This window comes from Alligator sinensis, unplaced genomic scaffold, assembly GCF_000455745.1.
Source record: "Alligator sinensis unplaced genomic scaffold, ASM45574v1 scaffold15_1, whole genome shotgun sequence".
NCBI lineage: Eukaryota > Metazoa > Chordata > Crocodylia > Alligatoridae > Alligator > Alligator sinensis.
Window position 1 is genome coordinate 947,825 of NW_005842307.1, and position 17,785 is coordinate 965,609.

The 17,785-nt window shown below is 41.8% G+C and overlaps 1 protein-coding gene across 7 annotated transcripts in view; it reads right to left on the reverse strand.

Annotated features, from left to right (window-relative positions):
- Window positions 1-17,785, reverse strand: part of LOC102384210 (potassium voltage-gated channel subfamily KQT member 1-like) — an 856,087-nt gene that overhangs the window by 777,556 nt on the left and 60,746 nt on the right. For all 7 annotated transcript variants that reach the window (XR_003095170.1, XM_025209778.1, XM_025209777.1 and 4 more), the window contains exon 3: window positions 4,701-4,791. Coding sequence is in view for 6 of the 7 variants with exons in the window: in XM_025209778.1 (XP_025065563.1) it covers window positions 4,701-4,791 (91 nt within the window). In the remaining variant the exon portion in view is untranslated. The remainder of the gene's footprint in view (window positions 1-4,700; window positions 4,792-17,785) is intronic.

A 17,785-nucleotide genomic window follows, 5' to 3' on the forward strand; every position in this document is an offset into this window, starting at 1 on the left:
CAGTTGGCCAGTTTTGCCAAGAGGTGATCATGGGATACCAGATCGAAGGCTTTTTTTGAAGTCAAGATATATGACATCAATCTCTTCTCCCTTGTCCAGGTGATAGGTCACCTGGTCGTAAAAGGAAATGAGATTGGTCAAGCACAACCTACCTGCAACAAACCCATGCTCGCTATCCCTCAGGATGCTGGCGTTGGCCAGTCCATTAAGGATGGCCTTTTTAATAAACTTTTCTAAGACCTTCCCAGGGATAGAGGTCAGGCTGATGGGCCTGTAGTTTGCTGGATCCACTTTCTGGATCCACTTTCCTCCCTTTCTTAAAGATAGGCACCACATTGGCCTTCTTCTAGTCTTCAGGCACTACACCAGAGCACCAGGAATTCTCAAAGATCCATGCCAGGGGCTGAGCTATGATGCCAGCTCCTTGAGTACCCTCGAGTGTAGATTGTCAGGACCAGCTGACTTGAAGGTATCCAGCCTCTCAAGGTGTTCCTTCACAAGGTCAGCATTGATGGAGGGCCAGGGATCTCCCTCACCCAGACCTCCCTGTCCCATAGTGAGCACGGGCGTCCCATGGGACTGATGAAAGTCCAATGCAAAGTACCCATTTAATAGATTGCTTTTTCCCTTGGCATCGGTTGTCAGTTGTCCCATCTGGTTTAGCAGGGGTCCAATGTTGCCCTTGCTTTTCCTCTGGCTCCCCACATATCTGAAAAAAGACTTTTTATTGTCCTTGATACTTGAAGCTAGCTGGAGTTCAGTTGCAGCCTTGGCTTTCCTGGTTTGCTCCCTGCAGGACTGGACCAGTGCAGAATATTCCTCCTTGAAGGATATTAGGAGTTTAGGTTGGATATTAGGAAAAACTCTCTCACTATGAGGGTGGTTAAGCATTAGATGAAGTTGCCTAGTAGGATGGTGGAATATCCATTCTTGGATGCCTTTAAAGAGCAAGCTAGACAGATAAATAACTGGGATAGTCAGAGATGATCCTGCCATGACCAGGGGCCTAGACTAGATGTTCTCCTGATGTCTCTTCTAACCTACCTATGATTCTAACACTGTTGTAATGGCAGAGCATGTTCCAGTACTGTCACTACTGATGCAATACCCATGTCCATTGACAAATATAGGACTTTAAATCATGCCAAATTCCATAAGCACTAGTCTTCAGAAGATAGCCAATACACAGCATGAGAACAAAAACTAATTTTGAACCCTTTCTGTATCACTGCTTTAAGATTCGACTCACCATAGCTTACTATTATAGGAGGATAAGAGGTTTGCACTGGACTGATAGAAAATGCTTTTTATTTGACACTGAGCAAGACCAAGCAATATTCACTAGATGATTAGTGAAATGCTTAAAATATGATTAGTCACATGCTTAAAAATAACCCAGGGATCCTAATGATGGTTTTAGTCTATCACATGCAGAGGCTACATATACTAATGCAATTTAGGCTACCATGAATTAAATGAGTACCTAAGCTTTTATCCCAAAAATACACATTGGGAAACAGCCATTGAAACAAATTTAAATCAAAATTCAACTGTTGTGATATGCAATACAATTTTCCTCAAAAGATCAGAGTTGCTACATTCTGTATGTTTTGAGCTAGGTATTATTGTAGTGTAGCGCTGTGCAAGGCTTCGGACCTGGAGAAGCGTCGGATGCTTTGGCATCCAAAGCAGCATGTCCAGATCAAAGCGCTGGCTTCATTAGGCTTTCCGAAGCAGTTAAGAGCTTCCAAACCGCTTCAGAAAAGCTTCAGAGCCACCTTGGAGATCCGGCCATAGGGTACAATGGGGAATCAATGAAATATCTATAGCTTGGTTGTTTTTTGTCTGATTTGGATGAAACATGCAGAGGTGGTAGCCTCTGCTGTGAGCATGAAGCTTGACAAGTTTCAAGAAGGTCGGTGCAGGGGCTTGGGGGGAACTGCACCCCAAATTGTTGAAAGCAAAATGCATGTCACATGTATGTGTTACACCACAGTGGGGTGAAAACTGAAGGGGTGGTAGCACCTGGTGAGGCTACAAAATCTGCCAAGTTTCAAGGAGATAAGTGCAGGGGTTTGGGGGGAACTGCACCTCAAGCTGCAGACAAGCAAAACTTGTGACATGGGTGAGACTGGGGGCATCAGGGTGAAAGCTGCAGGCCTGCTAGCCCCTGCTGCGGCCATGATGCCTGCCAGCTGTCAAGGAGGTAGGTGCAGGGCTTCTGGGTTCTGGGACCCTGCACCCCTAGCTGCTAGGTGTTAATGAGTTAACAAGCAACACTTACAAAACCACAGACTAAGGAGAGGAAATAATCAATGCAGACAAACAACTGCCCCAAGACAGAGACAGTCAGTTGCACAAGCACCCATGTCACAAGTTTTGCTTGTCTGCAGCTTGAGGTGCAGTTCCCCCCAAACCCCTGCACTTATCTCCTTGAAACTTGGCAGGCTTTGTGGCCTGAGCAGGAGCCACCACCCCTGCCGTTTTCAGTCCGCTGCACCTTAACACACACACAGGGTCATCTATGCCACAAGTTTAGCCTGTCAGTAGCTTGAGGTGCAGTTCCCCCCAAGCCCCTGCACCTATCTTCTTGAAACTTGGCAAGCTTTGGGGCCTCACCAGGTGCTACCACCCCTGCAGTTTTCACCCAACTGTGGCTTAACACATACACATGACATGAGTTTTGCTTTCAAGAATTTGGGTTGCAGTTCCCCCTGAACTCCTACACCCATCTTCTTGAAGCTTGGCAGGCTTCAGGCTCTCAGCAGAGGCTACCACCCCTGCAAGTTTCATCCAAACAAGACAAAAGACAACAAAGTTATAGATATTTCATTGATTCCCCATTATACCCTATGGCCAGATCTTGGGAGCTGCTTCGGCCAGATCAAAGCGGGAACCCAAGCCAGAGCTCCAGATCGGATCCCTGGCATCCAAAGCAGCCAGATCCAAAGCCAGATCGAATAGGTGCCTACTCGCACGGGCCTATTGTAGTGCAGTGCACACTAATGGAGTAAAAACTTTTTCAGTAATAGTCCCACTCCGTTTTTATTGTTACTTTTATTTAGGGCATGTGAAAAAGGACCTTTTCTTGAATCCTTACACCCACTTTTAGCCACGATATTTCCCACCGCTTCAAAATAAAACTATTTAAAAAAAAAAACCTTGCAAATTGGTTTGGGTGGGCAATTGTGTGCATGCTAGTCACCTTTGATTTTAGAGCCCTAAAGTAGATCGCATGCCATATGAACTGGTAACAGGCTACAGAAACTCTTGGCCATTAAAATCTAGACCAATGCTGGTAATAAATAGGGTGACCATATAGGACAATGTGAAATCTGGGACACTGCCTCTCCCCTACCCTGATTCTGCAGGCAGAGGCAGAGGTGGGGCACTACTGGTATTCAGGCAGCTAAGGAGTCAATGGCCCGTTAATGACCCATTGTTTTCTTCAAATGTGTTAACAATCCTCTTTTTTATGGTCATTCCACCAACCAAGTTAACCTATTAGGGCAATTCTGCTGTCTGATAGGTCTTCCTATTTCACAGTTCCTGCCACTCCACTTCCCTGCCCCATGGCCTATGCCTGGGACACATTTTAATTTTCACTGGCCAGCCAGGACCAGTCTCCAAAATCCAGGACTGTCCCAGCTAATCTAGGAATTATGGTCACCCTAATAGTAAATGAACTTTGTTACCATCTGATGATGGTTGTTAAATGGACACTGTGAGAGGAGTTAGCAACTTCAGTTCAATTCCAAGTAGACAAATATTGCCCTCATAGCAAGCACTAGTCATCCAATCACCCAGTAGCAATCTCAAAAGTGAAAGCAAGGACTTGGCTGATAAGAAGTGAGTATGACTTTATTTATTTATTTATTACAAAAAGAAAAAAAAATGCTTCTTAAGAAAAGCCCAAGATGCAAGCAAACATGTCCTTAAAATAAGATAAAGTAATCCACTGCCAATTTGCACTCAGGTTTAACAACACACACACATGAACTGTTTTTCTGGAGTTAGGATACTCCATTCTACCAAAAGAACCTAAAGAAGGGCACTTTCTGCTTGAAAGTTCATTTTACATGTTTTCCAACTATACAGTGGATCTAATAAAAGATATCACCAAAAAAGCCCTGCTTCTCCATTCAGTATTGCATTCACTGATATGCTTTAGCTCAGGCAAACATTAAGAGTTCATTGTAGGAATTATTCAGTGAGACTTTGCATCTTATATCAAGCAAGTCAAGAGAGGATCGTCACAGCTCCTCCTGACCTTCAGGAGGAAAAGTAAATAAATAAATACACTCCTTTATAAATGTAGGACAGTGGTTCTCAAACTTTTTTTTGCAGACCACTTGAAAATTGCTGAGGGTCTCAGCTGACCACTTAATAAACTTTTTTTGTTCTACAAATGAAAGCACGCAACTCATATTTTAACATCAGTTGTCTTACCTTACAAGTATAGATATTCTCAATTGTTCCACAACCTTTCTGCGGACCACCTGAATGGAGCTCATGGACCAGTGGTGGTCCGCAGACCACAGTTTGAGAACCTCTGACCTAGGAGATTTTGAGTAGATTCACTGAAAAGCAAAGTAAGCTTGTACATTCTATTAGTTTTCCACAAATGAAATGAACTGGTGTGTTCAACCTCAATGATGTTATCAATACATTTTTAAAATAAAATAAAATAGTTCACTTACCATCCAGAAAAGGGTCCCAGTGGCAAATTCTGAATAATGTTCTATAGTAGACAGCACACTAAAAATCAAACAAATCAGCACCAGTAGAAATCTGTAACAAGAAACAAAATGCTTAACAATGTGCCAAGTTAATGCTATAGAGTTGATCTAATTCCAGTCCTGTACTATGCTCCTCTTCCCCCCCCTCCACACCTTTATACTGATCAAAAATGCTTTTCTATCATACAACTTCAGACCATTTTTCCACTTAAGTGAATTCATTTTTCTTTCGACATCTGAAATTCTCATTGAGATCAAAAAGGTCGTTAAGACAACATGTAAGCAATGAAAGATCAGCTTTTTAATTCAAAAAATAAAATAGAGAAATACTGGGTACAGTTAAATCATTCATTAAAATTCACATGAGTAACTATTTCATCCAAACAATTTCCATAGTTTTATATACAGTTTCCTATTATTTTAACAGCAATGGGAAACTTTAAAAGATTAGCTTATTCATTCTACTGGGATAAAATATTCCATTGGAGGCATCTTCAGTAATTATTTACATGGAAAACAACCCTTTAAAGCAATGGAAGTTGTTTGTGGCCAAATATATTGATATTAGAACAGTACAGATAACTGTTTCTATAACTGTCAAGCAGGAAAAGCAAAAGGTCACCCAACAAGACATCTACCAAAAATGTTTAGAGAACCAACATTTTAAAGTGGGAGAGAGATTAGAAGAGAATATTTTGTGATTAAATGTTTGTGAGTCAGCCAAAAAAGGGCTTCAGTGAATACAAAGCCTTGTCAGCTAGCAGTGGCACAAACAGGAACAGCAGTTTGCATAAGAACCCTTAGGCCTTAGCCAAAGTGCTCATGGGGCACGTTCTCATAACGGTTTATAAACATCTCTCTATGACCCCCAAGAAACACAGGGAGGAATTATACAGATGGTTCTACATATTTCAGAGAATGCAAGTTCCTTACAGTTAAGTACCCCAGAAACATGTCCCATGACTCCCAATTCCTTCTTGTTCTGTTCCTCTCATTTCACATCAAGAATCCTGTCTAAACTCCCAACAAGGTGCCAAAGCCATTCACAAAAAGGAGACAGCCCTGCATATAATCATCTGTCAAGCTCTTCCTCCTTTCCCATCCTCTGTGTATTACAGAACAAATCAATTACATGCTTTGAAGCTTCACTTTGAGTTAGCCAGTACTCTTAGGTAGAACTAACCTATCTCTAGGGAGAGAGGAAGTGAGAGTTCAGCTGGCAGCATTACTTAAAAAGTCAGGAAAAAAAAATCAGGAAATATACAAATGAAGCATTCCAATGGCATTAACAGCTCTTAGCTGTATCACATATATACATTTCATTCTTCATTTCTTCTCAAATGGGTACCTTAATTTGTTATGCCTTTAAAGACACAAGCGGTAACAAAGTACATAAGAACTACAAATACCTGAATTACTATTAGTTTAGAAAACAATGTAAGAATGTCTTAATACAAGAAGAAATTGGGCTTTGGATAAGATCAAAAACACCTACAGTGTTAACAAGTTTAATCTTGACAACAGCATCATTTTTTCAGCACAACAATAAATTAAACCTCTTTTGCCTTATGTGAAGAGAACAATATGCTCTCCTGACCTTTGCCATGCCCCAGAAGGTTTCTCAGTCCCCAAAACATTCTCTGCCAATTTGTCTTTTCTGTATTACTGCCAAGGTCATTTTCTGGTTCGCTCTACTCAGCAGGTGGTACTGCTAACAGTTATGCAAAGCATGTTGTATTTTGGGAGAATTACAGGAAGAATGCAATGTTAACCAGAAGCTGGACACTAAAAATTATAATTCAACTGAAATTGAAAGACCTTACATCTTTAAAAAAAAATAAAATACAAATCCCTCAGCCACCTCAAATCCCAGCTTCTTGCATGGTCTAATTACTAGCATACATACATGAATCATATTATCCCATGATCATATGCTACATTGACTGTTCAAACATGTTACAAATGTCCTTCTTAACAACATTGCAAGGCTTCTTGTTAAAAACAAAATGGGGAAAGAATTTAGGATTGCCTGGTCTCCAACTAGATTTAGAATATTAAAAAGGGAAGGGAACACAACTGTGATTTGTGTTTCAGCAGAACAGAAGCACACGCTAGCATATTCAATTCTCTCAGCCATAGATAGCATTTTAGTTCAATTGCTGACAAAAATCAAGGCCTCATGCAATTTTTGTTGAAATAATTTGCCACACAGAAGAAGGAGGGGAGACAAAGACATTTTGTTCTGCAAAGTTCTTTAAAAGCTTTAAACTTCATAAATATTTCTGTCACCAATACCTTGCTAAGAAAATTCAGCTACAGTCTCTCAGCTCTTCTCTCAGTGGGGCTAGAAATAGATATCGCCCAATAAAGCAGAACAGTCATGCTAGGATGTATCCTTGATACATCCTGGCATGGTTGATCTGCTTCATCAGGGAGAACACATATTGCCCGTTATCCCCACCCATTGATCTGGCAGGACAATGGACAACATGATTCCTGCTTGCAGAGATGTGCCCCCAACAATCCCCAAAGTTCCTGCAAAGCACGTGAACTTCTTTCTAGAAGCAGGGAAAGATGGGACACTTCAGCTGGAGGCCACTTGGTGACCTGGAGCCACCGATCAGTCAGTGGACATGTATCACAAGCAGGGAAAGCTGGGCAGGTGCTCCCTGGGCTTGAAGGGCCTGATCCTGTGTAGGAATTTCTGTGGTGTGCAGGACTAAGCCTCTCAAGCCCAGGGAGCACTTACCCAGGGCTGCAAGAGAATGAGGGCAGCTCTGGGCTGCCTTTATCTTATTACTGTAAAGCAGCTCAATTAATTACTACCTTTTGTCATAGCCACATTGTGGTGTAACAAAAGATACTGACATCTATTCACTGTCACTTCGTCTCACCATGAAATATTTTGTGACAACACAAAGGCAATGAAAGGCAATGTCTTTATCTACTCCAAGTTCACGAAGTATTAGGACAACACACACAAAATGATTCTCTGTGGACACAGAAAGAATTTCTAATGCCATCTGATCTTGGGCCCTTTGGGCCATGGCTAAAGGGGCTCACATTTGAAGACTGATCATATAAAAGAAAAGAAAAAAAAAAGACAACCACAGCCTACAACTGTGAGCTTTCTTTTGTGAGAACTGGCTTTTATCAATTTATAATTTCACACCTACTACTAGAGATGAAAGCTTACAATCATAGCAAATTAGGGTTAAAAGGGACTTCATGTCCAGCTCCCTGATCAAAGCAGGACCATCCCCAACAATCTATACAGTATCATACCAGCCAAGGCTTTGTCTGCCCGGGCCTTTAAAACTTCTAAGAATGGAGACTCCACAACCTCTATGGATAGCCTGTTCCAGTGTTTTACTAGCCTCCTAGTCAGAAAGTTTTTCCTAATATCTAATTTTACCTTCCCTTACTGCAACTTGAAACCATTGCTTCTTGTTCTGCCATCTGACACCATTGAGAACAGTCTAGGTAGTTGAAGGCTGTAATTAAACCTCCCTCCCATCTTCTCTTCTCCAGACTAAATAAGCTCAGTTCCTTCAGCATCTTCCCAGTCATGCTCCCCAGCCCTCTAACCATTTTTGTTGCCCTTTACTGGGCTCTCCAATTTGTCCATGTCCTTTCTGTAATGGGGGGCCCAAAATTGGACACAGTGGTCCAGATGTAGCCTCACCAGTGCTGAACAGCTAGCCCAAAAATAGCTGAATAGCTATTTTTCCTGAAAAATAGGAGGTGGCCAATGGGGCTCATGACAATCATGGGTAAAGGATTCCAAACAGTGTAAGAGTCCCCCAAATTAGTTAACATTTATGTTGGGTCATCCTATTCAGGCTTCTGCTGGCACTGTTTTCATCCTATGTCCTTTGTCACCAGATAACTGCCTAGCAGAGGATCTAGTCCAGGTGAAATTAGCCAATGTAACATGCAAAACTCCTCTACATCATAATTTAAAGCTGGCACTAATTTAATGATTTACAAAGGCACATGCTGACAGAACCAGAATGCACACAACCCAGTACCATGTGTCTCAGATTCAGACTGGACTGAACCCTATATTAATGCTTTCTATACCAATTGAGGGTTGACATAAGAATGAGCTAGTACAATTTACAGAATGCTAATATCTAGTAGAAGCCCTTGAGCAGTTATGCAATTATGTTTTTCAATTGCTACAAATAAAGTAAGATGCATATATTTTGCCCACACATCACACACCCATGGTTCTTCAAGGCAGAGTCATTAGAAACAAATATTTGAATTCAACTACATTTTCTGAGTGGAAAACCATTCTGGCAAAAATAAAAATAAAATCCGGCTCTTTGTTAATTAGTACACAAGTCATTTCTCAAGAATCTGTTAACAGAGGAGAATATTTTATTTAGATCAGCAAATGAATTGGCTCCACTCTCTCATCTTCACAAACTCTGAAATTTGATATTTTAAAGTTCCATGCAATGACACTTTCACATACTTTCAAAGATCTGAATGCTCCAGGGACAATAACTAAGAGTCACTTATAAACAAACTTTAAAAAGGTAGTGAGGCATAGGTTTGGATAGGAATGATCCTGTCTCAGGCAGGAAATAGGACTAGATGACCTTTGGAGGTCTCTTCCAGCTTTACATATCTATACTTCCATGAACTTATCTGTTAAAAAGTTGCTTAGCATAACAGTCAATGTTTTAAAGAACTTGCCCCCTCCCCCCAAAACAACTAAAAACAGGCATATACTGTACAGTTGTTCTCCAGATCCAACTTCATGTGATCAGAAAAAGAGGGTTCATGCAAACTTGGACCCTTCCCATCTTTCTTTTATATCTCTTCTTGTTTAGACCAGAATGGAGCATGGTACTCCCAAGCCCTGAGAAATGTTTTGGTACATCTCTATGTGTGCATTGTAATAATCCTGGCTCGAAGAATGACAGCAGTATCAGTTATTTTATTTGTAAAATTCAATCTTAACTATACATGAAACCATTTTGTGGGTGCTACACCTCAGGAAGACAAATCAATATGTGACACCTGGCTAGATGGCAGCACTATGAAGATCTGCAAGTTTTGGTAGACTGCAGACTCAGTACAAGTCTGCAGTGTGATACAGCTGCACTGAAGGCAGATGCAGTAATAAGAAATGTTAGGTGCAAGAAACAGGAGTCGACTGCGCCTCTCTACTCAGCAATGGTTAGGCCTCATCTGGAGTATTTAATGCAGTTTTGGGCTCCACATTTCAAAAAGGATGTGGAGAACTTAGACAGGGTCCAGAGGTGGGCATTAAATACGGTCAAGGGCTGGGAAAGCAAGTCATACAAGGAAAGGCTGAAGGTGCTAAACATGATCAGCTTGCAGAAAAGGTGTTTAAAAAGGGACATGATAGCAGTCTTCAAATACTGAAAGGGCTGCCATTAAAAAAAAAAAAAAAAAAAAAAGAGAGAGAGAGAGAGGGGGAAAACACCTTTTCTGTCTTGCTGCAGAGAGTAGGACATGGACTAATGGCTTGAAGTTGGAGCAAACTAGGTTTATATTGGATATCAGGAAAAGCGTCTTCCCTTTTAGAACAGTGAGGCAGTGGAATAGGCTGCCTAGGAAGCTGTAGACTCTCCATCACTGGAGGTGTTCAGGAAGAGGCTGGATGGCCACTGGTCAGGGGTGATCTAGGGATATCTGCCTATGTTCTACTGTAGATATTTCCCATGCTTCTGGACTCTGCTGGTTGCTTCATGGGACTGAGAGGGAATTCTACTTTCCCCCCCATCCCCCTCCCACATATTTTGCTCCTATGTGTTGGGTTTTTTTAAGCTTTCCTCAGAAGCACTGGGTATTGGCTTCAGCCAAGGCTGGGGATTTTGACTGGAGCATGCCAATGCTGGAGGTTTCTGGCTAAAGGTTCTTCCCTCTGCTCAGGTTCCAACCATTTGCCATACTTGGGGTCTGGAAAGAATTTTACCCCATGGATCAGACTGGGATTGACTGTGGCAGTTTTTGCCACTCTCTGTAGCAAGGGAAGAATGTAAGAGCATTGCAGGGATGAAGTCAGGAAGGCCAAAGCACAACTGGAGTTGCAGCTAGCAAGAGATGTGAAGGGTAACAAGAAGGGTTTCTACAAGTATGTCGGTAGCAAGAGGAGGAGGATCGTGGAAAGTGTGGGTCCCTGACTAAATGGGGGAGGCAAGCTTATGACAGGATGCAGAAAAAGCTGAAGTGCTCAATGCCTTTTTTGCCTCAGTCTTCACAGGCAAAGTCAGCTCCCAAACTACTGCACCAGGCAGCACAGTTTGGAGAGGAGGTGAGCAGCCAACAGTGGTGAAAGAACAAGTTAGGGGCTATTTAGAAAAGCTGGATCTGTACAAGACCATAGGGCAGGATGGGATGCACCGAGGGTGTCGAGGGAGCTGGCTGATGTGATTGCAGGACCACTGACTATCATCTTTGAAAACTCATGGCGATCAGGAGAGGTTCCAGATGATTGGAAAAGGGCAAAAATAGTACCCATATTTAGGAAAGGGAAAAGCAGGATCCAGGGAACTACAGACCAGTCAGCCTCACCTCAGTCCCTGGAAAAATCATAGAGCAGATCCTCAAGGAATCTATTTCTAAGCACTTGGAGAAGAAAAAGGCAATTAGGAATAGTAAGTATGGATTCACCAGGGGCAAGTCATGCCTGACTAACCTGATTGCTTTCTATGACTAGGTGACTGGCTCTGTGGGTGCAGGGAGACCAGTGAATGTCATGTACCTTGATTTTAGTAAGGCTTTTGTAGTCTCACACAACAGTCTCACAGGCAAGCTAAGGAAGTATGGGCTAGGTGAATGGATTGTAAGGTGGATAGAAAACTGGCTGAAGCATCAAGCTCAGAGGGTAGTGATCAATGGCTTGATGTCTAGATGGCAGCTAGTATCAAGTGGAGTGCCCCAGGGGTTGGTTTTCTTCAATGCCTTCATCAATGGCTTGATGACACCAAGCTGGGGGGAGTAGTAGATACACTGCAGGGTAGGGCTAGGATTCAGAGTGACCTAGACAAACTGGAGGATTGGGCCAAAAGGAATCTCATAAGGTTCAACAAGGACAAGTGCAAAGTCCTGCATTTAGGATGAAATAATTCCATGCACCATTACAGGCTGGGGGCTGACTGGCAGCAGCTCTGCAGAAAAGGGCTTGGGGATTACAGTGGACAGTAAGCTGAATGAGCCAGCAGTGTGCCCTTGTTGCCAAGAAGGCTAACAGCATACTGGACTGCATTGGTAGGTGTGTTGCCAGTAGGTCAAGGGAAGTGATTATTCTCCTTTATTCAGCACTGGTGAAGTCACATCTGGATTACTGTGTTCAGTTTTGGTGCCCCCACTACAGAAAAGATGTGGAGAAATTGGAGAGAATTCAGTGGAGGGTGACAAAAATGGTGAAGTAGCTGGGGGACAAGACTTATGAAGAAAGACTGAGGGAACTGGGCTCATTTAGTCTAGAGAAGAGGGGACTTAATAGCAGCCTTCAACTACCTGAAGGTGGGTTCGAAAGAGGATGGAGCTAGACTGTTCTTAGCGGTGGCAGATGACAGAAGAAGGAATGACCATCTCAAGTTGCAGCAAGGAAGTTTAGGTTAGATATTAGGAAGAATTTTCTCGCTAGGAGTAGTAAAACACTGGAACAGGTTACCCAGAGAGGTTGTGGAGAGCTTTGGGTGGGATGATCTGGTTGGGGATGGTCCTGCTTTGAGCAGGGGGTTGATTAGATGACCTCCTAAGGTCTCTTTCAACCCTAATTTTCTATGATTTCTAAGGGATGCAGTCCTCTTCCTGGGATCTCAAGTGTATTTTTAAGAACCTTCACAACAGCAGGATATTAGCCACCACAGGTTTAGGTGTTATGTCTTGTGTTGTATCAGGGTTGACTGTGCAGTTTTACTAAGAGGTTAGACAATGGGTTTGTATAAGGATGATCCTATCTCAGGCAGGGGGTTGGACTAGATGACCTACAGAGGTCCCTTCCAGCCCTACTTCTCTATGATTATTCATACTGGCCAAGATATCAAGATCAACCAACTGAACTTTTCCTTTAACATCTCTTCTAGGAGTTCCTGAAGACTAGCCAGCAATAGCCCAGTGAAATGTTTCTATTCCCTTTTGAACTGGAGTCAGGGGAAACATATCAAGCAAGTGGTTATATAGCAGCTCTACATAGCATATGGTGCTATGCATGCTCTCACTTAAAAAGGAAGAATTCAAGGGAAACAAGTAAGTACCAGACATGTTGTTGGGAAAAAAATGGTGTTTCATGCATCTATTTCGGGGGATTTTCCCAGGTTGTATATCAGGTTTATCAGATCACAATAGAAATCTGTAAGATGAATGAAGAATAAAGTAGAATGCAAGTGCAGTAAAGTCATGCTCCTTATGGGTGTACAGCTAGAGACAATTAACTGTAATCTTATCTTAAAATTAGATTATCTGATTTCTAATCATAAAATTACAGTACAAGGTTGGAATAATATTATAAAAGTGTGTTGGCAAAAAGTAATTGTTTCATTTCTACACTTAAGATATTTTACCTTCCCTTCACCCCTTCTTTTCCTATATCCTCTCTTTGATGTCGAACTAGCTGCATAATGAAATATTTGAAAATACCACAGAAGCCTGTGCCGATATAAAAACTTGGCAACATTGAGTTTGGAACCTACCACCTGTTTTAAGTTCCTGGTAGACCTTGTTAGGAAGACCATAGAAATAGTACGGCATGATGCAGGTGCTAGAAAATTAATCCAAGGTGGCATTTGGTATCTTACATCAAGGGGACAAATATGCTTAGTACACAGGGTATGAAAGATAATAGGCCATATCTTTAGTTAGCATATATCAGCCCAGTTTCATTGATCATCAATAACTCTACACCTGCAGAAAGAGTGGCCTTACTCTACAGTCTAACAGCTAGCTTTTAAAAAAAATACTAAAAAAGATAACCATTAGGAAATCTAGATTGCTTAGTTGTTTCATGACCTTGCATTGTAGCACAAATTCAGAATACAAATTGCTTTGGTAAAATATATAGTGAACAGCATATATTGGCCATCCACTATTTGCAAAAGATGGGAACCTAATCAAGTTATATGTTGGCTCTTTAATATTATAAAGCAGCACAGTTAGCACAGCTTAGGGTAAGTGTTGGAACCCTTTGAATTATAAAGCCAGGTTTGTGGGTAATTATAATCTTAAATAACCTAAGGTTTGGGCAAAAGTATACCACATAATACTTGTATCCAGTTGAAATTTTTCCTCATTCTACATCAGGATGACACCAGAAGATTTTGCAGTTTTAACATAAAGGCAAACACTTATGGCCCCTAATAACTCAAGGATTCTCAGATGTGGAGAACCTATGTTCAAATTACTTTATAATTAAAGTCATCGGTGCAAAGTTACAGCTGTTATTCATCAACTGCAGTGCTAAATAGGTCCAGCTTAGTAGCAACACAGCCATGGTCATGTCACTTCGCTGTTGTTAGGAAAGGTTACAAACAGCAGCAGGGTCAGAAACAAGAGTTTCATCATAGCTTCAAAAAAATGTTTTTTAAATGTATATATATATATATATATATGCATGCTGAAAGATGAGTAGAGACCCTACACCACTGTTACACATTGCTTGCAATAGTCAGAAAGCTCTTATAGCAGGAAAAAGTAGCAGAAGTGTAAATATTTTTTTAAGCAAGCCCCTATTTCTACTTTAAAAATAAATAGTAAATTTACCACCAAAATGTTTAGGAGAAGGGGGCTGAAACTATTTTCCAATCTGCACAATTTTAGCAAACATTCTAAGCAAAAAGCAAAGGCGGTGGGTGTGGGGGGAACTTTGAAACTGTAGAAACCTTTAAAACATTCTAAATAAATGTTCTTGTTTTAAAAATGGTGAAATGTTTCAGAGGCATTTTTAACAATGAAATTGACCTTTATAAGTGTGAAGTTTCTTTTAACAAGTTATATGAAAAAAAAATTTTTTTAAGTGAAATGACCCAAGAGCTAAATAAAAGAAAACATGTAAAATAAAATGAAATTTGAGTTGACATAAAAATGGAACTGGATTTTTTATTTCATGGGAAGCCTAAATTACTTCTTTCAGTTCATCCACAAAAGAATCCTTTCCCCTACCCTTTTTTTTTTTTTTTTTTTTTACTTGCCACAAAACTAAACTAAAATATCCATTATTCACCTAGCTCTAGTTCAAAGGTAGGAAAGGAAGAGAAGTTACACTTCCTTATAGCAACTGAAGTACATGAACCTTCAAGTTTATTCATTTCCTAACTTACAGATGATACATGAAATATTGAGCTCCCAGTCTAGAAGTGAGAAGCACACTAATGGAAATGAGATGTTTTCGGACCTCACATTGTTTAGCTCAGGGGTGCTCAACCTCCAGCTCATGGAGCCACTACATTAGGCCAGAGGAGTTGGGGGCAGGGGAGCTGTGGCCACCCTCCCCCAATGCCAAATTCCCACATCCTCTTTGCCAGCACAGCTAGATCTAGGCCAAGCCAGGCCCCCTTCTCCCCACAGGGCTGAATGAGGGCTGGGCCACACCCTCTTCCCCTCTGCAGGGCTGCATCAGAGCCGGACTGCCCCGCCCCGCCCCCCCATCCACAGCCTCCTTCATGCAGCAAGGCCCCATCCAGCCACACCCACCCCAGGCAGTGAATCAGAGCCACTGGCCACATCCAGCCCATGGACAGACTGGGCACTGTCCATCTGGCCCGCCAAAGGGAAAAAATATATTATACATTGAGCACCACTGGTTTAGTTGCTTCTAGCTACAGGTTAATAATATCTTTGGGTGGCATCTGGCCAGCCTACTAGGAAAGCTTTAAACTAGATTCTATGGGCAATGGTGAATAAAACCCTCCAGCAACCGAGCGCATAATCCAGAGGGGAAAGGCCTAGAAAAAGCTCATCTCTGGAAAGGCCCAAAGGACAGTAACAAGTGGTGCAAAACAGAAACAAGTAGGTCAGAACACAAAATATGGCCAGCATATGTATACAAGTGTTAGAAGTTTAGGAAACAAATATGAACTGGTAATCACAGCTTGTGAAAAGAACTGTAATCTGATCGGTATTGCACAGACCTGGTGGCACAGCTTTTATGGCTGGAATGTCAACAGCAGAAGGCCACACTATTTCAGAAGGACCAGGTTGGGAGAAGAGGTGGCAGTGCTTCCTTATGTCAAAAACACATTACACTTGTTCCCTGCATCAGGGAGAAAGAAGATAGTTCAGAATGTGCTTGGGTGAAAATAAAAGGTGAAAAATACAGTACCGATAAAATGGTGGGAAGTCACGAAGAAAAAGTAGATGAAGCACTCTTCAAGGTGACAAAATTATCTAAAAGTTGAGATGGTACTGATGGAAGACTTCAGTTTTCTAGACATCTGCTAGAAGGCCAGTACAGCTAAACTGTAAGATGTCCAGCCAGTTCCTAACTTGGGTAGAGCACAACTTTCTGTTCCTGGACATTAAGAATACAAATAGGGGATCATCCATCTTGGGTCTTGTCCTGTGAAGATGATGGGGAAACTTAAGAGGAAGCGATTATTATAGGATAGCATTCAAGGTCCTAAGACAGGGAAAGCATGAGAACTAAGATGCTAGATTTCAAAAAGGAAGATTTAAACTGATTCAAGGAGTTAATAGGCATAGTGCCATGGGAAGACGGACTGAAGGATACAGGTGCCCAGAAGGGCTAAAAGCTTCTAAAGGGCACAGTATTGCAAGCCCAAACAAGAAACTGTTCAGACACAGGAGAAGCACAAGAAGAATGGGAAGAGACCAATGTGGCTGCACAAGGAACTTCCAGATTGCCTCAAATGCAAAAGGAAATCGTACAAGCAATGAATAGATAGTCAGGTCACCAAAGAAGCTTACCAGGAAATAGCAAGAACCTGCAAGGACAAAAATCAGGAAGGCAAAGGTTAAAGAGAGGTACACCTGGCAAGAGAGGTTAAGGACAATAAGAAGAGGTTCTGTAAGTATGGTGGCCAGAACAGAGAGACCAAGGAAGCTGTGCATCCACTGTTTAATAGCAGGGAAAACTGTTAACAGAAGATGCAATGAAGGTAGAGCTATTCAACAGCTACTTTGCCAGTCTCCACAAAAAAAATTAAAGCTGCCACCAGACACCTAATAAAGACTGTTTGGATAAGGAGGGAGATGAGCTGAGGAATGAGATGGCAAAAGAAAAATCAGAGAGCTTATGATAAGTCTTAATGCAGTTAAGTCAGCAAGACCAAACAAACTTCATCCCAGGATACTCCATACCCTTTATAAAGGGTAATTATAAAAGGATCTACATGCAAATGGCAGGAGGTTTCAAATAGAGTCTCACAGTGGTCTCGTCTGGACCCTGTGATGTTTAGCATGTTTATGAATAATTTGGATGCTGGAATTGAGAACTTTCTTGATGAAAATTGCAGGCGAAACAGAACTGCAAAGGACTGAGAATGTGTTGAAGGACAGGAGTATAATTCAGACAGATCATGACAGGCTCTAAAAGCTGGGGTGGAGCTAACAGGATGAAGTTCAGTGCTGACAAATGCAAGGTACTGCACCTCAGGAAGAATTATCAAGGACACAAATACAAAATGGGTGATAACTGGCTGGATGGCAGCACTATGGAGAAGGATCTGCGAGTCTTGGTGCATCAGACTCAGTGAATGTGCTGTGCGATAGCCACATAAAAAGTGAAGATAGTTTTGGGCTGCATCAATAGAAGCATTACATGAAAGACATGGGAGGTGATAGTGCCTCTGTACTCAGCACTGGTTAGGCCTCATCTGTAGTACTGCGTTCAAGATTACGTTGGAGAACATTGATCAGGGATGGCGTAGGAATAGCTATGCCTACGTCCTACTATTGTTTGTTCCCCTCATAATTCTTGGTTTTGCCAGTTGCCATATGGGGCTGGAAAGCAACTCTCTCTTCTCACCCACCTCCACCCCACCTCCTGTTGCTACACGTGTTGGGGTTGGGAGTTGGCTTTCCGCACAAGCATTGGGGGTTGC